Source organism: Podarcis bocagei, assembly GCF_964188305.1.
Source record: "Podarcis bocagei genome assembly, chromosome: 6".
Taxonomy (NCBI): domain Eukaryota; kingdom Metazoa; phylum Chordata; class Lepidosauria; order Squamata; family Lacertidae; genus Podarcis; species Podarcis bocagei.
In genome coordinates, this window is record NC_138130.1 from 76,099,900 (window position 1) to 76,127,333 (window position 27,434).

General features: G+C 42.9%; 1 protein-coding gene and 1 long non-coding RNA gene across 2 annotated transcripts in view; one reads left to right on the plus strand and one right to left on the minus strand.

The window, feature by feature from the left end:
- GAP43 (growth associated protein 43) overlaps positions 1–27,434 on the plus strand; it is a 62,289-nt gene that overhangs the window by 14,494 nt on the left and 20,361 nt on the right. The window contains exon 2 of the mRNA XM_081198030.1: positions 15,443–16,055. Coding sequence (XP_081054156.1) covers positions 15,443–16,055 — 613 coding nt within the window. The remainder of the gene's footprint in view (positions 1–15,442; positions 16,056–27,434) is intronic.
- On the minus strand, positions 1,399–4,901 carry LOC308589754. Its single transcript, XR_014009471.1, has 3 exons — positions 4,649–4,901; positions 4,056–4,126; positions 1,399–2,668 (listed from the first exon to the last, which is right to left on the minus strand). It is a non-coding gene; the product is annotated as an uncharacterized lncRNA (long non-coding RNA).

Genomic DNA, 27,434 nt, shown 5'->3' on the forward strand with positions numbered 1-27,434 from the left:
CTCTCCCTGAAATGGGCTTCACAGAACATCCTCCAAGGACAGGTGCCATAGTAGTTCTTTTCCTGAGCCAGGCACTGGAACAGGAGCAGAGGAGCTGAAATAGAAGCAGTTCTCCCCGGAGCTCCTCCCTGGAGCTCAGCTTGGGAAGGCCCACTGTAGCGCAGGGAGACTGACCACAGCCATCTGCTTGAGATGGTTGCTTGCTAGTTCGAGCAGAATAACTGAACTTGCATTGCCATGATCTCTCTCTCCTTTTGTAGGTTCCCTCTCCCCCACTTTACCAATCTCACGTTACTGGGTGTTGCCACTGGGTGCTGCCATTGGCTGCTATCTGTTTGGCACTGACCTGTGACAGGGCCTTCTTGGTGGTGGTTCTCCACTTGTGGAATGCTACCTTGGTGAGCTGTGTTGATCTCCCTTAGGAGGAGTTCTCAAACATTCCTGTTAAGCCAGGCATTTGTTGGTTAAAAGATGCTATTCTTGGCAACGTTCAAATTAAATTATTAGCTACGCTTTTAAATATTCTAACATTCTACATCTTTTTAGATGTTCTTAAATGTTTTTGGATGGTCCTATTGTTTTTAAATGTTTTAAGTATGCTTTTTATTTTACTTTTAATTGTGTTGTTTTGTTGCTTTGGTGCTTGCTGCCATGGGCTCCCTTGGCCAGTAAGGGTGAGATAGAAATTAAACAAACAAACAAACAAACAAACAAACAAACACTAAATTAAGTTCTTGGTGGGAATTGGCATTTATATAGCTGCATAAACATGGTAATTTACTGAAATGAGTGCAAATCAAACCAATTTTTATATATTGACCCCTTCTAAATTTGTGTGAGAATGGTGGAAGGCAGAATGAGATTTGAATGGATTTCAATGCATCTGCTCCAGAATGATGCCTTTTAATAGATTCAGATCGCTATACAAACTAGTAAGCGACAACAAATTGAGCAATTTGATCTCCACTTTCTTAAATACCATGGCAACACAGTTGAGTACCAGATTTCAAGGGCCAGGTCAGTTCCCAGAATACAACTGCTTCAACAGAAATAACACAAGCGACAAGATAGAACACCACTGCTTTTTGCCTACAGCTCACAGTTGAGGGTGTTGTAATGCATCACAATGAAACTACAAACTGTTGTCAAGAGTGATCTGCTGGGGAGAGCAAAGAAGTCACAAGGAGCTGACCTTTGTTGGCACATAGATATAGCTGGATAACCTAAAAAACCCACTCACTGCTCAGAAACATATATTGCCAAATTTATGACAAGAAATTGTAACAGACCAAAATGTTGACTATGGCCTCTGATACTTTGTTTTGTCTCAGTGGTACTGTCCATTGTACCTACATGCCTATCAGTGTTAGCAATTCACATTGGATAACTACCCACAGATCATATACAAAGAGCAACTCCAAGAAAGGAGTGGTGTCCACAATACTAGACACAGTATTGCTGATGTGAGTTACAGTTCTTTGGAACATCAAATTGTGTGGATGCATGGAACATATGACAACTGAACAGGAGTTCAAATAGAAACTGCTCAGTATTCTAGAATCAGAATAAAAAGTGAAGAATTGTGTCTGCCACAGATTATTCTCTCTCTATTTTTTACAATTTTCATAGGAAACATTCCTCACTGAATAGATGCTAATTTAATTATTAAGGAGGCTGCAGTCACAGTCACTATATTCAGATCTTCATTCTAGCAGAATAGCAGCAGCTAATGTGGTGTCGTCCAGATTCTGTGAACTACAACTCCCATTGGCCCAAGCCAGCATGACCAATGGTTAGGAATGATGGGAGATGTAGTCCAACATATCTAGAGGACACCACAATGTCCTTACTCCTAGAATGTGCATGGTGGGGGGGGGGCAGGTTAACTGCATGCCAGCCTCCGTTCCTGACTTAAATATGTTTACTATAACTACACAGAGGCCTGCATGTACCGTTATATGTGCCGAGGGCTTTTATGCATGACCAAGAACCCTGTGCTTTCAGGTGTCCCCGAATACAAAGACAGAGGCTTATTCTTCTTTGTTGTAATCTTCTTCATTCACATGGTTTGGGGTGGAGCCATGATATGACTCCTCCCATGCATTCTTTGGAATCTATTTGAATAACCTTCTAGATCAGGAACAATGATCAGCAACGGTCAGTAGTTTAGCAACAACCAAAGGGCCAAAGGTTCCCCATACCCAATCCCAGACTCTAGGGAAAGGGCTGAGTTATGCTAGTATAGACAGATTTGGAGAGAAACACAGCTTTCTCCTCTTCCAAGAGAAACCTTGCATAGAGAAGTTTTGCCTTCTCTGCTGTTTTTTGAAATTATGTTCCTGATGCCCCTTTGGGCAGACTGTCATCTAAATGCAGGATTGGTCCAGTAGGCTTTAAAACATTTCCTTCCATTATGACTACAATTTAACATATCTGCTTCTAAATGTCTGCCACTTTCTTTCTGCTCTGGCCTTATGCTCATCCACTTCCTGTTCCCTTTTTCGTGTGTGTGGTTTGCTCTGCTGCACACATGTTTATTCCGAACAAGTTAGCAACATGCCTAATTATCCTTGCTGTAAGCATCCTGTGTATCATTAGCTCCTTCTGCTGGGGTGATTGTTCATTCATTTCTGTAGAGCAAATACGGCTTCGATGATCAAAATAGGATCTGTGAAGACAAATTAAGGGGAGAGAGCATAATCAGTCTGTGACACATAAATCCCAGTGAGAAATATGGTGACATGAAGCTATATGATAAAGTGGGCCTGGGGCACTTTTCAGTAGGTCACTGGGATACTGGAGGCAATACATGGCCATTGATAGCCTTCTCCATGAATACGTCAAACACCCTTTTCAAACCATGTTGGTGGCCATCTCTGCATCCTATGGCTTGAATTCCATGGTTTTATCTATGTGTGAAGAAATGTTTCCTTTTGTCTGTCCTGAATAATTGCCTTTGTATTTTCCTCCTAATATACTCTAACATGTGCCCTCCCTCCCAATGCTAGATATGGGTGGTATTATTGAACTAAACAGTTGGGTGAGCAGAATGACTTCTGCTTGCACAGCAGGACTACCCTCTTCTCTTCTCCCTGCATACGCCCCGTACCATTCCCAAATCTGCTCTGGAAAGTTGAGGAAACCCAGAGGACAGATTTAGGGCATGAGCTGGGAGAGGAGGAAAGTTATTCCTCTTGTGCAAGGATATAGCTCCACATTGCTGTCAATCTTCCCTTTTTTGCGGGAAATTCCCTTATTTCAACGCCGTTTCCCGCTGCTATCCCAGATTGTTAGATATCCCGTAGACTATCCCCAGGACAGGTGAGGCTGCTGATCCCTTATTTTCGAGGCTGCTGATCCTTTATTTTCAAATCTGAAAGTTGACAGCTATATAGCTCTACACTGAATATGACCTTTGGAGTCAATGTGATGGTGCTGCTACCAGTGTCCCTTTCCTGATTAGCCCATTTTCTTTTTTTGCTTTTGCCTCAATCTTGGTCACTTTATGCTGGGGGTCAAACTAAATATGCCATTGTGAGAACGCATTTAGCACACACGTGTTAATTACATAAATAGCAGCTGCAGGGGCCCCAGAGCAGCTTCAGGACCATACGGGAGGGTAGAGAACTTGTTCTTTTCCTGCCACATTCTGAACTAAAACCACAAAAAGCAGCTTCAGAGAAGGATTTCAAGGGGAAGCCTCCCTAGGGAACATTGCTGCTTGAAATGCAAATGGCAGCTTTGGAAAGCCAATTTTGTCAAGTTTGTGACAGGGAAACAAAAATGTGCGTGTTAACTGCATCCATACAATTAAAGTTGCACCTAGTTTGGCTCCCCCCCCCGACAAATTCCATGTATAATTTTGTTGCTCATTCACCCAGTCTGAAGAGATCTTTTTCTCTTCAGTCCACTTATACACCATTCTAAATACTTGATGTCATCTGCAAACTACGCTACCTATCTATGCTGTTCTCTTCTACTGTGGTTACTGCTTAAAGAAACATATTTTCAATCTGTAAGAGGTTTACAGAAGATACAGAGAAAAGGAGAATTACCCAGATAATCCATCCCAGCTGCTTTTAGCACTGTATAGTTCCAGACCAGCATTTGTGAAGTGAACATGGGCCTACAACAACAGCAGAAGAAAAGTCATTTGGAGGAGGGTGACTGTCAAGGGAAGAGTTAAGCACATACATTTCCCTCATGCTACCTCTGCTTCAAAGCACTTTGCAGTGGTGGGAGGACTTCATGTGGAAGGTTAGCCCAAGAAAGTTACAGCTGCATGAGAGTGACTTGTACTTGTTCTAATATCCTTGCATACCATCACAAAGTGAGGGGCTGCACTTTTCTGGAATCTGCTGGTTCAGGGTTCTCCCCCCCCCTTTTTCTTGGAGGAGAGTGTTGAAGAAAAGAATGCAGGTGAACCCTGTGAGAATGCTGAGAGATAATGCAAAACAACCCTTTCACTTCACACACCCTGTCCCTCTCTGTGCCGCCCCAGTTTACAGGCACCCACTGATGGATCTCTTGCAAAAAACCCCAAGACCAACTCTTGAACCATTTTCCTGGGGGAAAGCCCTTCCCTCCAGACCCCTGTCCTTCTTAGCTTTATCCAGCATTAGTTGCACTTGCTCACAGTTCCGCTTACCTGTAATGTGGCCCTGGGGCAGCTGTTAATGGAACATGTACAGTGCTTTGCTCCCCCCTGGCAGTTTCTCTGTCAGAAGTGCCCTCGGGCTTTTCTTTGTGCTGGAACCTGAGCAGGAGCTAGCTGTGTCCTAATTGACATTTCTAACTACATTCTTACTCATGCGCTACTGTTCTCTCCCTTCCCATGGAATTCAGAAGGCTTGATTCAGTCAAACATGCTCAGAATGTAAACACGGACTCATTTCAATACACTTGAAGCCAGCTAAGAACCCTCAAGAGAAGTATTTGGGGGTCTCTCTCTCTCTCTCTCTCTGTACTTTGGGGGGCATTTATTGGGCCCTGTATATTTTTCAACATTTTAGCAGTCAGGCAGTTATGCTTAAAGACCTAAACCAAGTTTATTCAATTCCAGTGCTAAGTACCTTGAGATCCTGCCCATGGACAACTTGGCATGTCGCTAGTCTGATAGAAGACAAATGAAACTGTTTAAGAATATATCCCCACAAAGGTCAAAAACAAATAACTTTTAATAAATAAATAAATAAATAAATAAATAAATAAATTATTTGCTTTTCTATTCTATCTTGTAGACAACACATGCTATGACTGTAACATAGGTCAAAAACAAATTTCTGATAGGCTGGACAAGAAACCAAAGAACTTTTCTGAGCCCGCAAAAAAGCAATACTGTAATCAGTATTTTATTCTTCATCTTTGCTCTGACTTCTCAGTTAACGTGCAAATATTTTGAGGCCGTGTCTGAGTTGATAGCTACTGTGCACATAAAGAATGTTCATATCCGTAGTCACCAATGCTGTGGTTTTAAAAGGATCTTGGGATAGGCTTAGGACATGTAAGGAGCACAATAGACGCTCCGTGTTCTCTGCAGGCTGCCTCATCCCCTTGCATAACACGTCTGGCCATAGACACACCTCCTGTGTGATTAGTGGCAGGTTAGTCCTCCAGTCTGTTGTCTGGGATGGAGGAAGGAAGGAAGCTTTGCTGAAAGCAGCCACGTATTAACACATCAGCATCCAAATCAATATCTTCCCTGACAGGACTAATTCCACAGAGACATGCTGCCGCCAGCCATGCTGTAAGGGGAAGCCGTGCCGGTCCGGGGGAAATGCAGATGTGGAGGTGCCTGGGACCATGGCAGTCCTGGGACTAACACAGCTGGTGTGTAGGAATCGCCGCAAAGCTGCATGGTTTGCTAGGGAAAAATGCCCTTGTATCAAGCTTGGACAGGTTTGTCTCCAATTTCCTGCTTCAGTATCGCTTGTCTGTGTGCATCCCTCCTGCATCACCCCTTTGGTTCTTTCTCTTTGTCATTGTCTGTACCGTTTTGCCTTTTGCTCTTGTTCATCTTCCTTCCTTTCTTCTCCTCAAGGTCTTGTAGCACATATTCTTTCCTTCAGCCATTTCCCTCCCATCCTTCTCATTGACTTCTCAATCCCTGTCAATCCAGGGTGGCTTTTGCAGGCAGGGGGGAGGAAAGGCGTGGCACCTGTTGCTTATGTTTGTGCTGAAAGGGTGGAACTTCCTTTCAGCTTGTGGTTGCTGCCAGGTGTCAGGAACAAAGATCCAACTGCACATCCCGAACCTGTCCGCCAAGCTACCTGCTTCCCCAGCTGTTGGGAATTCACCTGCCTCCCCTTTCCTCTAATTGCTTGGGATGTTTGTTTGATTTAACGAACCCGTAAACACCACCTCAGAATGTTAATTGCTCCTATTTCCAGTGACACAAATTAAAAACACTACCACCACAAACAGAGCACAAGCAAAACAAGAGCAGCAAGATACTTTATTGAACTTGGCACCCTTCTGTTCAGTGGATGGAGTGAACTTTGCCATCAGCAACAGTAACTCATGCTCCACCCATATAATAATAATAATAATAATAAATTTTATTTATATCCCGCCCTCCCCAGCCGAAGCCGGGCTCAGGGCGGCTAACAACAATAAAACAGTACAAAAGTACAACATAAACAACATTCTAAAATCATTCATTATAAAAATTAATTAATTCAAGCCACTGGCAACCATTGGGCCAGAGCTCTGCGAAGATTGCCGAGGGAGGGAGTCAGGCTGTGCCCTGGCCAAAGGCAAATCTTTTCCCTCTGCACTTCATTCTCAGCTATTAGATATCAGTCATCTTTGATTTTTATAACATGATCCCTTTCGTTCTGTCTGACAAAACAGCAAAGTTCAATGTTCAAGCATCCCAAGAAGAACTGGTACCCAAGCATCATTTCTCTGGGCACATCTGGTGTAAACTTGTAATATGGGCCTCTTTCCTCTTCCTCTCAGAAGGCTTCGCCTGCCTGATTTATTAAATAGGGTCGGTTGTTTGATGTCCTTGAGCTTTTTTATTAGCTCCCTTTGTTGGAACTGCTTAACCAAGGCTGTAAACCAGGCATAGGCAAACTCGGCTGTCCAGATATTTTGGAACTACAATTCCCATCATCCCGGACCACTGGTCCTGTTAGCTAGGGATGATGGGAGTTGTAGTCCCAAAACATCTGGAGGGCCGAGTTTGCCTTTGCCTGCTGTAAACTATTGGAGGCAGAAATCAAAGTTCCATCTCCTACAGATGCAGCTGTTTCTTGTACCTTTGGGGGATAGGATCAGGAAAACTGGCCTTTTTCATCACTTGTGGATGCTCTGACCATAGTAACCACATCTGCCCTGGCATAGAAGAATCCTGCTAAGAGAGCTGCAGGGCGGAGGAGGCAGAAGCCGCAGTCTTCTATCCTGGTGCCTTCACACTATTTAGCTGGGTTAAGCGCCACTGTCCTTGGTGCTAAATTGCTTCCACACCTCAGAAAGCGTGAAAGGTTTTTTTCCTGCCTCCTGTGCCCATGTTTCGCTATTTTAGTAGATACAGTTGGCAAATCTTTTCCCTCTGCACTTCATTCTCAGCTATTAGATATCAGTCATCTTTGATTTTTATAACATGATCCCTTTCGTTCTGTCTGTCAAAACAGCTATACGGGGGATCCTTTGGATAAGGCTGAATTTTTTTGTAGTTGCTTTAATTAGTATTTGTATCCCTGAGCCACTGCATGTGTGGGTGTATTTGATTATGTGTGTGTACATACTTTTTAAATTAATAAAATAATGAAAATGAGAAAAGGTGGCTAGTTGCCTCCACTCCCTAAGTTTTACAACGTTGGAATCCTAGATTATCTCTGTTTCTCGAGGGGGATAGACCTACCAACTAGAAAAGGGGATTATCCCTCTGTGAATCCTGCTACTCCATTAGCAATCAGCCTGAATAATGGGGAAAGGTACATTTTGCATGTGACAATTCTGTTTCCCCACCCCTAGTTATTAATTACATAGGGAGCTGCCTTATATCGGATCACAACTCCTTGTTTATCTTGCCTGGCATTTTGTAGTCGCTGCCCTGAAACGGCAATGGCTGGAGATGCCAGTGGTTGATCATTGGACCCTCTACATACAAGGCATATTCTCAACCACTGGTCCTGCTTCAGTGTTCATCTGAACCTAGGAATCTGCATAGAATTAGAAAGAGACTCACAAAATGGGACGAAATTCCTTACGAGCTGCCCTTGTTCCATGGCTGGATGAGCGGGAGGTCTTCTGAGTATTGGTTTTGGATATTGCATCAGAAGCACAAGGTTTGCTTGCTTACAAGCTTACAAGCCAAGCTTCTCTTGCAATGCCCAAACCGATTCTTATAAATGTCTTCTCCGTTTATTTCACTGGAACTCCACCCCCACCCCCTGCCAGGGGACTTTGCTCCCTAAGATTTTTCTCCCCAAATCTTCTTGTTCAGTCTCTCTTACTTCTTTACAAGATTATGAAATCTATCATTTATGACCAGTGCTCTTCCAAGGTGTTTGACGCCTCCACATTCTTCATTTACCCCATTTCAAGTCACGTGACCCTCACCCCACCACTTTATGCTTCATAAAGCCAAACGATTGGATCCACGCACTTGAATGTAGGTCCTCCAGAAACAAAGAGTGGTTGATTGTGGCCACACAGAATAAGCGAATCACTTCACTTCTTTCACCTGGTGAAAGAGCATCTATCTGTGCATTTCTGCTGCATCTTCCTCCTAGAGGGAGGAGATGAAGGTGTTCTTCTCTTCCATGGGAGGAATGATGCCAACCCAGGCTCCTTTGTTGTTGGTGTGCTACCTGCTATGGGATCAATGGGGGAAGATGGCTCTGATAGTCCCTCTGGTAGTCCTTGTTGCTGAAACACATTAATTCTTCCCCCTATCAGCCCTGTATTAACATGAACTACCCATCAGAAGCAGTGATGCTCCAGTGTCCTGTACCTTCTTATTGTAATCCAGGAAGACAGTGGAAGAACAAATGGGAAATGATTGCTGCATTCCAGTATATGGAACTGTTGGAGAAACACACACAACAGTAGAGGGTGAGGTAGCGAGAATGATGCCAAAATAATGACTGCATCCTATCCTGAACTGGAAATCTTAGATAGTGAGTCGTGGATCTACGTATTTCATGAAAAAGAGGTAGAAATATTATGAAGATTGTAGGTTTGATAATGTGGATTGGAGAATGAGGTTAACAAGCCTGAATACAGTCCTTTGGGCAACTAGTAGAAGTCATTTTGACAAGAGATTCCTTGGAGGAGGTTTGGGGGCATGAAAGAAGAACAGGGTGTTCCCTTCTTCCAATATATGACAGAAAGGACTCTGGGGAATACATGTAATGAGGACTATCTTTCTTTCTTTTTTTGTCCAAAGAAGTTAGATCAATAGTGAATTTTCTCAGGGCTGCCAGCATTCTGTTTATGAAATCACAGGTCTTGCCATCTTAGTGTTTTTTTCTGTACCTCAAGCTCCTAAAATTTAAAATAGTCTTCAAGTTTTAGAAACTGAAAGCTTATTTTAAAATGCTTCTAAATGAATTACTATTCTTTAACGTGGAAGCGTGACTTACAATTTTAAAGCCATCCTTTGCTGTACTAACCATGTAACATATGCAGACTGCCTACACAATACACTTTCCCCCACATTTCAGGTGAATTGCTGCTAGATAGATGCCTCCAGACTGCCAGTATTCATTTAAATACTGGCAAATTGAGGTTTGTGAAGTTAAAGTGGATTAAAGTGTTCTGACTCTCAGACACAACAAACCCACTTTCAAACACAACACAAAATAGACTTTTTGCTGTAAGGAAAGTTATGGGAAAATGTGGGATGACATTAGATTGGTGGAAAGCCATGTAACCTTGACACAAACAGATCAGGGTGTGAATCCTCAATGAACAATGGACATCATACAACCTCCGCAGAAACTTTGTGCAAATGAATCAGAATGAATAAGCAGGTTTCCAGAAGTGACCTGTGTTCATGACAATGCTGAACCAGCTTTTCTTAAATTACTAGAATGTAAGATCCTGAGATCAGCAATGTCAGATCTGTAGAGCTCCAATGGACCAGGAGGGTCACTGGGGAGACTGCTTGGAAAAATATTTGAGTCTCAGAGAAGCCAACACTCATGGGTCACTACTCACTTTTTCTTAGTCAGCCATCCCATCACCCTAATACTCTGCAGGCACTCACCAGCTTAATGTCTGTCCCATCAACCCATAGCAGCATTTTCTTCCTGCTAATGCTAGCAGGGCATAATGAGGCAGGCAGGAAAGTCAGCACCAAGCAGGAAAGTGACACACCAGCAGCATGGATCCAGGCTGCACAGGACCCCCCCCCCCCTGGCCACTTAGCAGCTGGTTATCTGACCTAACACCTTCCTCGGTTGCTGCTGGTGCAGGCAAGGCCTCCTTGGCTTTCCTCAGTCACTTGCACTGCAGTGGTAGAGGAGTCCTATCTGCTGCAGCTCACCCAGCACCGCTGTCCACATCTGACTCATTGGTTCTTGTTTGTGGATGGGGATGTGCATTTGCATATCTCATTGAAAGTGATCAGTGAAGACAGATGGCATCAACAAGCATTCTGCTGTGCTTTTGAATGTGTATCAGACTTGTGCCGTAAAGTGATACATATGCAGAAGCATGCTTACTTGTGAGGGTTTGCTTAGCTGCATTGGTTAGCCTGCCTCTAAGTGGGAACCACACTAAATTGCTTTTGTGGGAACCTGTCCCTGTGTTTAGCTCCTTAGCCTGGAACAGTTTGTGTCATGCTGGACAAACCTCTTGACCATGTTGCATCTGCTTTCCCATGCTGCAGGCAGTGGTGACTGGTGTCCATTGGACCTGGTGGGGCATAAGGCAAGGGACCAATGACAGGCACAACCATAGCCAATGACAGGCAGAGCCAATTGATTTTAGTTTAGTTCCCATCCTCCTTTCTGCTGAGTTCTACAAGGGCAACACTGAGACTGAGAAGGATGAAACTTATAGGTGGCACCATCCGGTGGGGGAGACTGAAGTCAGATTGTAATTGGTGGGACAGTGTTCCATTTGCACTAAAGGAGAGGTCTCCACTGCCTATAGGGCTGTTGGCTTTTGAACATCTCTTGCCTTCAGAGCTTTCAGCTTTTAGGCTGTGTATTGCTTCCTGACCACCACCTGGATTCTAAGAGCCGCCATATTTTGTGGGGACAACCCCACTCCTCTGCTTGTCCTCCTAAAGAAGGAACAAAATAAAAAAATTCCTTCCAGTAGCACCTTAGAGACCAACTAAGTTTTTTATTGGTATGAGCTTTCGTGTGCATATCTGCACACGAAATCTGAAGAAGTGTGCATGCACACGAAAGCTCGTACCAATAACAAACTTAGTTGGTCTCTAAGGTGCTACTGGAATGAATTTTTTTATTTGGTTTCAACTACGGCAGACCAACACGGCTACCTACCTGTAACTCCTACAGAAGGAGATTGAAAAGCTATTTCAAGTGTGGCTTTCTCCCCCAGTGCATTCAAACAGAGCTTGATAGCTGTGCAGTGCTTTTCATCCTGCAGGATTTCCCTGGGGCTGTGAAAGATCTCCAGGCGACGAGCTTGCAAATGGGTTCTTAATGCATTCCAAGATGCCCATTTGAAAGAACAAATGTGTATGTACAGAACATTACCTTTGGGAGCCCCACTGGAAATTTCAGGATGGATGTTGAAAATGGAGAGGCCATCAGATTCATCCAGCCTAGCATTGTTGACTCTTACTGGCAGCAGCTCCCCTGGCTCCTGAGCAGAAGAAGGACTTTCCCATTACTTTATGAACATCAAAAACAACAAGAGCGCTGTAGCCCCCTAATGACTACTATCATGCTATAAGTTTCATAGACTGGAGCCCACTTCACAAAATGTATGAAGATGCATACTCAGTTTCAAATATATATTTAAATCATATTATATTAGTGGGGTGTGTGTGTGTAAGCAGTGAAGTCGGAGGGAAATGAAATGCAAGAAACAGTGACAATGACAATTCAATTGGAGCTATAATGTATACAAAACAAGTGTAGTGATAGGTAATAAAACAATCAAAATGGTAATGCTGAGTGAATTAACACCTGTAGCAGGATATGAAACCATTGTCTCTACTCAGATCCAAATGAATAGAACTGAAATTCTTGATTAAATATAATCCAGGAGTTTCACATTGGAACCCATCCCTTGGAATTCCTTTATTCACATTTGGCCTCTTCAAGATCAATAGCAGAGCATCCTTGTAGAATGAAATGTTTTCCCACAGGTTTCTGAACGCTACCGTTTCCGATGTCATATTTGTGCCCGTGTGATTCTTTTCTACCTGGACGAGGCTGTTTGCCCTGTGTAGAATGTGGAAGGGCATTTCTGACAGATGATAGTAATGTATATGATGAAGATGAACAAGTAAATCGACCCTTGATGATGTGGCTGACATTTTTGGTTCCTGCAATTGTGTCGCTTGATTGGGTGTGTTGGGAGGACAGAGTTGGCATCTGGGTCAGCTGCAAGCTGCGGTTCCACAGGTTGTGTGGGCTATTGTTGCTGGTGAGTAGCTGTTTCAGATGAGGGAGATGTATGTAACCAAAGACTGGCCCACCAACCATGGGCAAGGAGAAAGCATGTTTGATTTCACTGCTTAAAGTTCTTCCCGTGTGGCTGTATACTGTGAATTACCGTATTTTTCGCTCTATAACACGCACCCGACCATAACACGCACGTAGTTTTTAGAGGAGGAAAATCCGTAGGCATGCCACCCGTAGGCATTCCCTCCATAACACGCACAGACATTTCCCCTTACTTTTTAGGAGGAAAAAAGTGAGTGTTATGGTGCAAAAAATACGGTACACTATGCATCTGGTAGATTCTAGCTCACAAAAGCATATTTGTTCATAATTTGTTATTTGCCACAACTGTTGTTGTTTTTGTACTGCAACACAGATACTCTAGATACCCTCTGGAAATTGCCTTTTATCTACCCCAGCATTGTGTATTCTAATGGACAGAAGCTCTTTGGGGTCTTGGGCAGAGACTTTCCCCACTGTCTGCTACATGATCCTTTTCAACAGAGATGCTGAGGATTGAACCTGAGACTTGAACCTGAGACTTGCTGCATGGCAAAGCATGTGTTGTGCCACTCAGCTATGCCCCACCCTGCCCAGCCCATTTAAATTTTGCCTCTGCTTTCCCACAAACTCTTTGCTAATTACCTGACCATAGTATCATGGAATTGTAGAGTTGGAAGTGACCACAGGTGTCATCTAGGCCAATTCCATGCAATGCAGGAATCTTTTGACCAACATGGGGCTCAAACCCGGACCCTGAGATTAAGAGTCTGATGCTTTACCAACTGAGCTATAGAGGTCTGGTGAGGTCAGCCTCTCATCAGTCTGCTGTACCCAAGGCTGGTGAATTACTAAGAGAAAACAAATATGTACATAAAAAGAGACCTAAAAGATGGCATTTACTCATGTGTAGAAGTCAAAACAGAGCTATCCATCATTTAATACCTCTTTAGGAAACATTTAAAGCAACTTAGTGCTTATGTTTGCACTAGATAGAGGCTGCCAGTGTGCTCTGTAGGTCAGGTCATTTAAAACCACACTTAAAAGAAACCATCTGATAAATGTGCCCCTTGTTTTGGAAACAAAAGGATAGTATTTCATGATAAATATGTTCAGGTTCTTTTATTTATTTATCTAGAGTATTTATAGGGCACTCTTCAGCAATGCTCTCAGAGTGGCAGCTTGCAATAAAATAATCAAACCACAATGCAATACAATGAGTCATAAACATCTCAATAAAACAAGACACAGAGGAGCAATAAATTAAGATAAAACAGTAACAGTAAATCTCATCAAGCACTTAAAAACCTGGGCAAATAAAAAGGTTTTTACCTGGCACAGAAAAGAAAACAAGGGTAATGCCAGGTACCTCTGTTGGTAGAGGGGATTCCAGAGAATTGGTGCCACAACAGAAGAGGCCCCTTGTCTTGCTGTCACTACCTCATCTCAGAAGATATGTTGGGAAGGGCTGTTGCTTCATGAATGAGCACATGCTTTGTGGGCAGAAAGTCCAGGAGGCGGATTTAGGGCAGCACAACTGGTTTCGCCACACTGGGCACCAGGCCTAGGAGGGGCACTGTAGGATGCTGCCACTATGATGTAGTGAATTGAGCATAACAGAAGGTGATATGCAGGAGCTGGGGTGCCAAATTTTGGCCTCACGCAGGGTGCCACTGAAATTTGAAAAAAACAGAGTTTGCCCCTGCAAGGTAGGATCTCTGGTATCTCCAGTCAAAGCTGAGACTAACTCCCTTCTAGAACCCTGGAAAGTTGTTGTTGGTCAGGAGTGAGCTAGGTAAGACAATGGTCTGACTTGGTATATGGCAGCTTCTTGTGTTCCTAAGGTGGCGAGACTTTTTGCACCCATAAATGTTCATATGAGAATAGATGCCCCTTCAAAGAACCTGGTGCCGAGCCACTTAGGATTTTGTAGGTCAGAACCAATAATTTGAATTGTACCTGGAAATGGATCACTGAGATGTGTTGCATATATTTGGCCCTGCTGCTGCATTTTGCTCTTACTGTTGAACAGCACACTTCAAAATTCTAAATGAGATGTTTAGTTGATGCATATACAGATCCATTCTATCATCTATCTTTCTATCTATCTATCTATCTATCTATCTATCTATCTATCTATCTATCTATCTATCTATCTATCATCTATCTATCTATCTATCTGGCATGACCTGCAAGCCCTGTGACAAGTATATGGCTTTTTCCATGCATGCTTTCTTCAGAGGCATTGCCAAAATCCTGAAGCTCTGGGGATGGGTCCTCTGCAGTGGTTGCCACAGTTCTGTGCTGACCATGGAAGGAAAGTGACAGTTCAAGCCTGCAGCTCCTAAAAGCTATGGAGAGAGTGCTTTCAAAGTCTCCTTGAATGTTGCAGAGCATGGGCTGAACATATTGGTGTGGTCAGCACAGAACATCATTGTAGAGTGGCAGTTGCTATGGGAACGGTGTACTGGTGTTGAGTGACAGGCCGCTCACCTATCTTCCCTAATAAGTATAAAGTGTCTCTCTTAAGAGTTCAAATTATAATAAATATGGGATTGGCTTAGCATGTTGAATATGAAATGGAAGCCACATGCTGGATTTTCATTCTTTAATGCTGCATATTAGTAGTAACATGTTTTTCTACTATGAACTTTGCTTTTTACTGCAATGAGGAACCATTTTACCAGGAATGAGGAAAATGAAAGCCTCCTGTAATTGCTTTATGTTTGCTATGTGTGTTCTGCAATATGCTTGCCCAAACACCCTAACTAACTTTCACGGAATGTATTTGCTCGAGAGATTTCTAATCAAACCTCCCCTCTCTTTTCTTCTCCCCACAAAAGGTTGAAAAAAATGATGACATTGACCAAAAGATTGAACAAGATGGCATCAAACCAGAAGATAAAGCTCATAAGGCAGCCACCAAAATTCAGGCTAGCTTCCGTGGACACATAACAAGGAAAAAGCTCAAGGGGGAGAAGAAGGGAGATTCCCCAACTACTGATGTTGAAGCTGGTGAGAAGAAGGAGGAATTCCTCGCCAATGGCTTGGCGGATGGCAAAGCTGCTATTACAGAAGCTGCTCCAACTGAGAATGCCCTGCCTGCCGATGGCAGCAAAGGAGGAAGCACTCCAGCAGATGAGAAGCAGGGGGAGGGCACAGCTGACACTGGTTCAGAACAACCTGCCACAAAGGCCACTACTCCCGCTGCTCCGTCGGAGGAAAAGTCCGCTGCTGTTGCCGCTGAAACGGAAAGTGCCACTAAAGCTTCTACCGATAATTCACCATCCTTGAAGGCCGACGAAGCCCAAGTCAAGGAGGAACCTAAACAAGCCGAAGTGCCTGCCACTGTCACTACTGCCGTTACCCCCACTGCTGCAGAGGATGCTACTGCCAAGGCAACAGCGCAACCCCAAACAGACACAGCGGAGAGTAGCCAAACCGAAGAGAAGACAGGTACGCTAACAATAGCAAGGAAGGAAAGCTGTTTTGGAATGGAGATAGAGTGGTGATGTGTGAGCTAGGAATTGGGGATTAACATTAGGATTAAGCCACCAGTGGTCCTTCATGAGAACAGGGCAGGCGTAGCTTTAACGCAGGCAGCCATCTATCCTAAATGAAAGTTGGCAGTTGACTGGCTCTGTGGTACTGCTCCATGATAGAGGAGCCCAATTTACAGTCCTTGGGCTTTGACGTGACCAGCAAGAGATTTATCTCCCTCGCTCTCCCCTGCAAACCTCATAAGGAGATTTCACCCATAAGGAAACCAAACCTATTTTCAAACATTATGAGAGATACATTTTAAGTGTTGCAAGAGAGAAGTTTCAAAAACTGGGCGCTCAAAAGATTTTGAGCCTTGTCCACCACGATAGGGTTGGGTTGGGAGTCATAACATACCCCCAGCGACCAGATTATACCATTTATAATAAAGTTGCCATAACGTCTGGCCATTTCTGTCCATGAGTACAGAAATTGCCTGATAAATCCACAACCCAGGGCAGCTGATTTGAGGGGTGATGAGAGAGCAGTAAATGGTTAGCAATTTACTTTATTGCTGTATTTATACACCCAAAAGGTGGGGAGAGGTGTTCAGGTGCCAGAATAACTTGACCAGCTTTGGGTACTGTGTGTCATGACTGGGCAGTGGGATGGAGTGTGGGGTTGAGTAGTGCAATTTACTGTTCTACCCCAGGCAGCAAACTGCCTTGGGCCAGCACAGGTTGAATTTTTTTAGTTCATTTCATTTATTTCATAAAATGCATACACCGATTGATTGTAAATCAACAACAACCACCCTCAAAATGGTTTACAAAAGATAAAACAGTAAAATCAGAAAACTTCACAACCATACTTTTAAACCTACAGAAGTTAAAATACTGAAAACAAATTAAAATCACCTCAACTTGCTAAGCATCTGGGTAGGCTTGTTTTTAGCAGTTGCGTTTCCGCGCACTGCTCTTGTTTGCCAGAAGCAGCTTAGTCATGCTGGCCACATGACCCGGAAGCTGTATGCCGGCTCCCTCGGCCAATAAAGCAAGATGAGCGCCGCAACCCCAGAGTCGGTCACGACTGGACCTAATGGTCAGGGGTCCCTTTACCTTTACTTAAAAGAGTACAGTGGAGGTGTCTGCTTGATCTTAAGAGTCACAGAGTTCCAAAGTGTGGGTGCTGCCCAGTGGCGTAGCGTGGGTTGTCAGCACCCGGGGCAAGGCAAGTAATTTGCGCCCCCTAACCCGTGGATTTGCGCCCCCTAACCCGTGGATTTGCGCCCCCTAACCTGTGGATTTGCCCTAACCCCAATTGTTGCGCCCGGTGCAGCCGGCCCCCCCTGCACCCCCCACGCTACGCCACTGGTGCTGCCACACTAAATGATTGAATTCTTACTAATGTGGAATGGGTATTGTGTGGCACTTGTAGTAGTGCCAATTCTACCAATCAAAGCTATTGAGTGGGCACATGCAGGGTAAGACGAATGGACACAAATGGCAAAATGATAGTGGTAAGGTCAGCTGGAGGTTTGTGGTGCAAGGGTGGTAAGGGGGAGACAATAGGCTCTGGTGTGATAACCCAGAAAAGGTGGCTTATAACTGCAAAATCTGAAACCAGCATAGGAATTGTACAGGTGGGCTCTATACTAGAGACTTAAACTACTAGTGTTTCCCTCTTCCCATCTAGCTCAAGCATCCTGCTCTCAGTGGCCAACCAGCAGTTTTTGGGAAGCCGGCCAGCAGACCCTGAGCAAAACAACATTCACCCCACTTGTGATTCTCAACAATTATTATTTAGGGGCACGCCACACAGCAGTTATGGCTAGTAACCATTAATAGCCTTATTCTCCAAACAGCAATAAGCAAATAGTAAAATGTACAGCGTATCAGGCAGAAAGAGCAGCCAAACTGAAATGTATCCATTCTCCTTGGGTCATGTTTTCATATGGCTTGATTCCAAATGACTTCAATGGAGATGGGCCAGAGATGATTTTGAATCACAGTTTCTGCCAAATTGATCTGTAAATCTCATGGGAAAGCAATGTCTCCAGTACCATAAAGCTAGTAATCTAAAACTTTGAGTGGGATGAACTGAATAAGCAAGGACACATAGGTTATGTGTATAATAAACTTCACAATTCTGGTTGACAAGGGTAAATTATTTTCAGCAGGAACTGAGCTTTTCTTGCTGGGGCCAGAGAGAAGAAAGAGGTGGGGGAAGGGATGGCAAAGAAGGTGCTTAGGGGCATTTTCAGTCAATAGGCATGTTGAAAGAGGCTGCAAAGCTCATTTGCTCCCATGTAGTCCAATTAATCTCCGTGGAACTGTGCCAGAGCAAATGGGCAGTGGAATATGGTCTGTGAAGAGACACTGGGTGAAGATGGCCCACCCTCAACTATGGCAAACCTTGCACAATCTTCCACTGGGTTCTGATTTAAATATTCAATTTTTTCATTTTCTGAATCAACCAATAGGCAGAGAGAGGTTTGTCTTGTAACAATTACAGTGGCGCCATACGCAAGGCAAGCATAGAAGCTTGGTAATGCCATGTATCAGTTTTGATTGTATTATGAAAGCACAGTGCCATGTATGCATTGTGTTACAATAATGCCAGTGTAACTCACTGTGAGGAGGCCAAGAAGCCTTAGGTTGCCCATGGCTTGGCTCTAAAGTTGTCACTGAACTTCTCCCTCCAGTGAAGTTTTTCATCAGAAAGATAGCAAGGGGTGGGAGGAGAGGAACAATGACAAAATAAAAAACTTAGATTCAACACCCCAGTAAAATGGCAACATCGCTAGGTAGAACTGGTTCAGCCAAACTATTCAGCATCTTACGCCCTAAATAGCTGAAAGATTGCCTCCATCCCTACAGCCTCTCTTGGGTATTAGACTCAGGAGAGGAGCTCTCTTGGTAGTTCTGTCACCCTCAGAAGCGCAGGAAATGCAGCCCAGGCTTTCTCTGTGGCAGCCCCTACATTGTGGAACACCCTCTTCACAGATATGCATCTTGCATCTTCATTATACAGTTTCAGCCGTATGCTGAAGACATACCTCTTTGTCTTGGACTCTGAGAATTCAGGTATTTTTGTGGGACCCATCTCTTCTATATTTGGGTTAAACTATATAGCACTGCTTTTGCTTCAGATTGTTTTACTTGCCTTTATAATGGCATATAAATTGTTTACTTGTTTTATATTGTTTTAATTGTATTGCTGTAACCTGCCCTGGGACCTTACAGTGAAGGGTGGGTTAGAAATCCAATAAACAACAAAGCAAATATTTGACAGAAATAGGGGCAAATTTGGATGCTCCTGGGCAGGCAAAACATCTTCGGGTATTTCAAGAGGAATTTCCAAGGTTCCATCTAGGATTTAACACTATACTTGAATTCCAGGCTCTTTGAACAGTTCACATGCCAGCCTGGAGTTCATGCTCCAGTTCACATAGCTGACTCAACTTATTAAAACTAGACCATGAATTCTGCAAGAAAACCTATCTTTCCTTGAACAAGTAAGAAGTTTGAGGGCTTTCCTCTACCCTTTGGCTCATGGTAGCAAAACCATTGCAAAGCCAATACAAAAAGTGATAGGATTGATTATATTAGAATGAATTGTAGGATAGTAGTGAGAAATTGATTGAGCTGATTGAGCTATTAGTGGAAAATTGATTGGGTTTTTTTTTTTGCTTGGAATTAAGCTGAGCAAAAATCAATGTTTGCTTAGCTTAATTGGCTCTAAATTAACATTGTCCAAACATTTCATAAAATTGTGAAATGAAGACAGGAATAAAAATGTGTGTGTCTACTGATGATGCCATTTTGTGGGCCCTCTTGGATACAAGGTGGAATTAAAATAGATTGGGTGAGTGAATATTCACTTTCCCTTTAAACTATAATTGAAAGGCGAGCAGGGCCACTTAACTGCTTTCATGGCACAACCTGAAAAGGTGCTTGATCACCTCATAAATGCTCCACCCTACTGTCTCCACAGTCAGGTGCCTACCTTTAATCCACTTCCCACAAAGTAGATCCTTTCCTTCTCTCCCCTTAATGACCTGAGGGTGCTCTATGGTATACACCATGCATTACTCTCTAAAGGGGCCAATGACAGCTGGCTTGGAGTGTGTAAGGTGGACCTGAACTTTCGTAGGAATTTCCTGAGTCTTCATAGAGATGCCTGACACTTGCTCTAAAAATCGTTGGCATTATTATTTCAGTGAGCAAAGGCTGGCACTGTAATTGGTAGTGGAAGGCTGCCAACAAATAAATAAATCTAGTTGGCTACAAGATGGTATCATTGGCTGGCTGATTTCCAAGGCACACTTGGCTCCCACTATTACAAAAGAGTAAATGCAGGTCAGCCCACATTTTTGCAGTGGTGTTCATCTGGAATAAATTTTCCTATAGTTACTGCCTCAATCTTCTAATTCAAGGACATGATCTCATGGGTGACATTGACAGTAGACATACCCTTCCCTTTATTTGTCCTATGTTTGGGAAACCATGATGTCATCTGAAATCGAGCAGTATGCAGGAATTGCCTAGTGCATCAAGTAACTGCAATAATCAAGATATTTCAGGACTTACAATTATAATAATCATTTTTATTTCTTAACATCTGGCACAACTGAGCTGGAATGTCTCTTGTGCGGGATCCATTGAAGCGATTGAAACATGCAACTTATTCTTGTAGAGATGTGGACATGCACTGATCTTTTACAAAAATGATTGCTTAAAACTGATATTGTAGGACAGGCATCCCCAAACTCAGCCCTCCAGATGTTTTGGGGCTACAGTTCCCATCACCCCTGACCACTGGTCCTGTTAGCTAGGGATGATGGGAGTTGTAGTCCCAAAACATCTGGAGGGCCGAGTTTGGAGGTGCATGGTATAGGAAGTCCAGGTTCCCTCTCTTCTATCCTGTAAGGATAGTCCCTACATTTGGAATTTACTCAACCTTTCTCATATAAGGATCACTGTTGAACTTGGAAAATGCAACTGCTTCCCCCTAAGGTTCAGAAAATAGCTCAGTTTATTCTGAGTTTCATTATGCTACTGATGCTATCTCGCTGTCAACTTGTGAGCCACCAGGCTACCTTGTTTGTGCACATAACTTGCACTATCTCAAGGGGTGGGATGGAGCCTTGAGGGAGCATAGGATTCTAACTTGGTTCCTCTCTTGCCACCTCACACTTCATGCTCTACCAGGATCAATGTCCTTCCAAGGCCCAAGTATCTCTGTGCTGGCATAAAGATTTTTACAGTGGCACAGTGATGTCCTCTGCCAGATCAGGAGGTGATCCTATCCTGCTGGCTGGGCATAATTTGAAGATATGATTGTTCTGAAAGTCACTGCAAAGTTATCACATATATACCAGCTATTGCTCTAAAGCAATAAAAAGACAATTTGTGGTAGATCACCTGGCTGGAAAAGGCCAGATTTTCATGTGACAATGATCTCAAGGGTTACGTAGCTATCTGAAGAAGAAAGTATGCCTCTGTACTCGGGAAAGTCAAATTATGCATGTAAAGCTGGCAAAATCTCTGTCTTTTAATGTGGCACTGTATCTTTGCTGCATTGTTCTACATTAAGGCTTTCTCTGTCTCCCCACATTCTCAGGTTGTTTTAGGGGTCTTTATATCTCAAGAACCTATGGATAACTATTCCATTCTACTTTCAGTTTCCTGGTGGACATGGATCTCTGTAGATGGTTTTCAAAATGTTTGGAAAGCTCTATTTTATTTTATACAGGATAGTGATAAAGAGACACATTTCAGCTACTTTGGGTATCACTTGTGCATACAGGATTGAGTCGGGGAAATGTCCGTTGTAATATAAAATGTATGAAGAAATCTAGTTCTAATGTGACCATTTTATCTGAGTATTTGAAACACCGTGCTTTGTAGCTGCTATCACACTGAGCAAATTTAGTGCCTGTTCCAATTTCACTTGCATTAATCCAGAGATCTATGCACTGATTTCTATTAAGTGAGCAAACACACTGGCTCCCCTGTGATGGCAATGGAAGGATTAACTATAATGTTCAATCTAGCTATGCAATGTGTAATTTCCTTCTTCGCAAGCTCTGTATAACAAGGGCCACATGTATGTCTAAACTTGAAATCATATGCAACCTTGCATTCTCCTGTGCAATGAAATCCAGTGTGGTTTCCACAAACTCCTTGTTCTTCCCTGTTTGTTTCTGGTCAGTAATGTTTACTGGCTTTATTGCTAATTATGAATGTTTTGCAAATACTCCTTCCCTCTCATAGATTGCATTTCCACTTTTAATACTAAGGAGTGATAAGTGCTTTCCCCATATTCTGGTATTACAACTATTGCTGGGCAACCTGTGATGTTGCTGGACTTCCAGCTGCCATGATCCCTAACCATGCTGGCTGAGGGGAGATGGTTTGTTTTATTTATGAATACTTTGTATTATTTTCTGTGTATTACTGCAGCATTTTTATAATACTGTTATTGTTTAACTGAACAACATTTGTCATCGCCTTGTAATAAATTTTCTGAAAAGGGGACTATACATTACTTAAGGGTGGGGTTCACTTAACAAACTGTGTCAGCGGAAGTCCTGCACATTGTCAGTGGCTTCTGCAATGGGGCTCCCCACTCTCCTCCTCCCATGCACTCCCCATAATTGGCTCAGGAGTGGGGTTAAGAACCCCGCCCCCAGAACCACACATTGATGATTGTTCCATCTGGCAAGCTGCAACGCTTGCACAGACGGAACGACCGCCACAGTGCTACCTTGAATTTTACCCAGAATAATTAAACAGCATAAGGAGGTTCACAGGTTCCCTAGTCATGGCTTTGGACATTTGGCAGAAGGGCTTTCCTGGTGATTTGCTGACTGTTCCCAAGGAAGTCACATGCTTCCTCCTCGGTCCCCTTTTAAATTATGTCTCTTAATAAGGAGACACAGTACCATTTAGGCTTTCCTAAGTCAGTTTTCTGCCTGAAGTAGAGTACCAGATGATGTCACTCAGCCCATGTCTTATTCCAGCTTATTTGAGAGTTGCCAGGCACCCATTCTGTTAACTTTTAGGAATCAGGTTGAGACACATTTACTCTCTCAGCCATTTTAATTGGAAGTATGTTAAATATTGGAAGGATGCTATGTTAGCTGTTGCTTTCACATCTAATTGGCATTTAATCATCTCAAATTTTGCTGATTTTAATTGTTTAATTGTATATATTATATTGTTGTTGTTACTCAGTTTTATTGTACAATGTAAACTGCCCTGGGATAAATATTATGGGTACCATATAAAAGCCTTGACTGTCTGAATGAATGAATATTTTTAGAATATGTTATTGCAGCACGATCCCATGTCTGTTCAAAAGTAAGTCCTATTGAATGAAATGGGGCTTACTCACAGGTAAGTGAGGTTGGGATTGCAGAGTTAGTTACCATAAGTAAAGTATGGTTCACTGTAAAAATCTCATCTCTCATCACCAAGATCACCCTTAGAGAAAGCAACTCTCATTATGTAGCCCTTTTGTTCCAAAGGGGTTTTCTCATCCTCTGCTTCAAAGCCAGCTCTCATCTATTGCAAAGGGCTCCCTTTTCTTCCCCAGGTAACCTGAGCAGCAAAACAGACTTCAGCACAAAGATGGATTCTGCTTTAAAAACTATGACAACAACAACAACAACAACAACCAGTCAATGTCTCTAGCTTCCACATCACTGGCCAAGAGCTAGACTGATAGCAAGATAGAGATTATTTTCTAATTTCCTCCTAGGAACCTGCATATTAATTGCATCCCAGTGAGGAAATAGCTTCAAACATGCTTGTCTCTGATCAGCTCAATCAAAGTTTTTGAGAGCTAGGGATTGGGAATCTAGGTACTCTTTTAATGCAGAAGAGCCTGTAGACTGGCTGGACCCATAGAAATGTTGTCCCACAACTTCTAAATAAGAATAGTTCAGAAGTTCAGAAATCATTCTCTCTACTGCTGTTTATGCTCTGTGTCCTAAAGGGGATCTGTGCTATCCCAGGTCCTGATACTGGTTTGTGTTATTGGTGGAATGAACATGCTGCCATGTTAATCAAAATCTCTTCCAGGGAAGCGGAAAGGGGAATTGATTTTTAACTTCAGGAATCATCTGGAAATATCTTCACTTATAACATAAGATAACTTTTGCCTTTTGTCTATCCAGAGCATGCCCTCTCTTATGAGTCGACATTTCATTTTATTTCTTGATTATACTCCAAATCTACTTTCCTTTGAACATGTTAACTGAAAATAGTAAGGTCTTGCTTAATTAAGTCTGCATTGGGATCTGGGTGGTTGTCAACAAGCTCAGTTTGCTCTGTATGGGTGACATACTGCTTGGCTAGGCTAGTGAGAAAAACCTATGGGAGTCTGGTAAACTGGTAGACTTAGAAATTGGCAAGTGAGGCCAGGCTCTCTACACCTTGAAACTCATGTTGAATTGTTGCTTTGTTAATTGACCTATAGGCGAGAGTTTCTGCATTTCTAGCAGTGATGGGGAAACTTTTTCACACTTAGGGCCACATGTCCTTCTGTGCAGCCTTTCAGGGGCCAGACGCCAGTGAGCAGGGTGGGGCCAGAAGGAAAAGTGGTCAGAGCAATGAATGTAATCCCTCCACTTTGTACAGTTGGCTAGTTTCTACACACATGTTTTTTGTTTTTTGACTACCCCTGCCTAAAATTGTCTATGCCACAATGAAGTGGCTTTGTTCCAAGTTGAACACCACTTGCATGCTAGTCTTTGCATGTTAGATATTCAAGATCAATCTGCATTTCACAGTTTAACCAAACTGTTGATAGAGAATAAACAAGGTAAGAGACTATGGGAATATTTGCCTTGAAATAATGGATACTTCTGAGTAGACATGTATAAGTTGATTAAGCTGTATATCTTCCAGGAAGTGTCAGAATGCAACTGGATTTGTTTGTGTCAGCGTATGAGTAGGGTGCCCTGGTTGGCCCATCACCAGTGAGGTGATGGGCCAATCAGAACAGGTATTTCTAGCATCAGAAGGGAGAGATTTTTGAAACAATGTTGTTGTTGTTTAGTTGTTTAGTCGTGTCCAACTCTTCGTGACCCCATGGACCAGAGCACGCCAGGCACTCCTGTCTTCCACTGCCTCCCGCAGTTTGGTTGAATGCATGCTGGTAGCTTCGAGAACACCGTCCAGCCATCTCGTCCTCTGTCGTCCCCTTCTCCTTGTGCCCTCCATCTTTCCCAGCATCAGGGTCTTTTCCAGGGAGTCTTCTCTTCTCTTCTCATGAGGTGGCCAAAGTATTGGAGCCTCAGCTTCAGGATCTGTCCTTCCAGTGAGCACTCAGGGCTGATTTCCTTCAGAATGGATAGGTTTGATCTTCTTGCAGTCCATGGGACTCTCAAGAGTCTCCTCCAGCACCATAATTCAAAATTTGAAACAATAAGACCAATTAAATATCATCAAACCTGTTATAATATCAGCAATAAGATTGCAACACCTGCATTTCAAGCTAGCTTCTGATAACTATATACCTGGAGAGGTTTGCCCCCCCCCACCACAAAATAACCCACACACCCAGCTCTTAAAAGCACAGAATTAAGCTTTGAGAAGGCAGGAGATATAATGCATTGTACAGACCCGAGAGCCTGTTGTGTACAGTTGAGAAATGGCAATGCAGTTTACAGCAGTAACACAATCCCTTAATACCAGCATCTAATAGGCTAAACATTTCAGATGAAAACCAAAAGCTGCTAGAATATCTTTTGGGATTTTGTGCTCAAAGGAACAAATCCATTAGAAAACAGTCAAGGTTATATAGACTACACTTTGTAATGTGCATTTCCACCTGTTTCACAGCATAAAGATCCATAGCGGAACATCCCTGCTAAGTGCATCTGGGCTAAGAACATCTGTTTATGGAATAATTCACAAGTGCCTTCCAATTTGTGAATGACAGGGTCAGAAGAGTAAACAAACAAACAAACCAACCAACCAACCAACCAGATACTGGCCAGCAGTTATTCCAAACATCTACAGCAGCTCCATAAGGTTAGATATAGTCTTTCATGAATACGGAAACAAGAGAGGCACATGTAGTCCTTTGTCGTATTGTATTGTATCAACTTTCAATACAAGATGAGTAAGTCCTAGTTATCCCTTTATTTTGTTAAAGCAAAAACCCACCTTATCAGAGGGGCATCATAACATCAGATTTCAGCAAAGCTACTCTAGGAGACAGGTGACTGAAAATATGGCCTCATTTTTTAGTACATTACAGGACTTCTAAGCTCCATTAGGGTCTTTCATGTGCTGAAAAATGGTTTCATAACAGATTTTGAGATTCATTTAAGAAGATACTGGGACATACAAATGCCCATGGGAAAAACTGATGAATGGCTTTGGGGTGTGAGTTGCATTGTCCACTCAGCTGGCTGTTGCCGCATCATGTAAGACTAGTATACTGTTAACAGAAGTAGCTGCTTTCTCTGTAAACCTTTTACACTGCTTCTGAAGAATGTGGACTAACTTTACAACCTTATATATACTTAGCTGAACAGAGTGGGCAATACTTTTGAATAGGCATGCATAGGATTCCACTGTTAGTCTTTTTTAAATATGGCCCCAAGACCTTCCCTCAGTAAATGGGATACTTGAAGTACCTTATGAATCTCATAAGAATAGAATAGTATGAATTCCATGCTAACTAGATTTTAAAAATAGATTGTTTTACAGGAGAAATGCTGTAGCACTTCTACAGAACATCTGATTTGCATGTAGAAAGTCCTAGGTCCCCAGCATTTTCAGGCAGAAACCCTGGAGAGTAGCTGCCAATGAGTATAAACAATGTTGAGTTAGATGGACCAATGGTCCACTGAATTTCTGCAGAAACCTTGCAACCAAAAAGTTGTTGCCTATACCTATATTTTCTCACTAGAGCCTCTTTTGACGTATCCCTCAATTCTCTGCCCTCCCTCTTCTCAAGAGGGGCCAGAACTAATTAAATGCACCTGTTAACATGACTCAGAAGTAATTACCATGACATTTTCACACCTGGGCTTCAATGACTCAGCACAACAGCTCACTATTCCCTCTCTGGGCTTTTGGGGGTAGCAATTAATATGTCTGGCAGAGTGGGTGTATAAGGCCATCAGATGCTAGCATTAAAACCACTGCCTTTCTGGCTGGGCATGTGGGAGTTATTCACGGAGGGAAAACAATCTAATTAAGGTTGTCTTATGGATCACTATCCTGCCACATCATTCACAGAACTCAGTTTGTGTTTTAGGGGCCAGGTCTAGGGTGACCAGGTGAAAAAGAGGACAGTGCTTGTGTACATTTACTAGTTGGGAAGAAGACT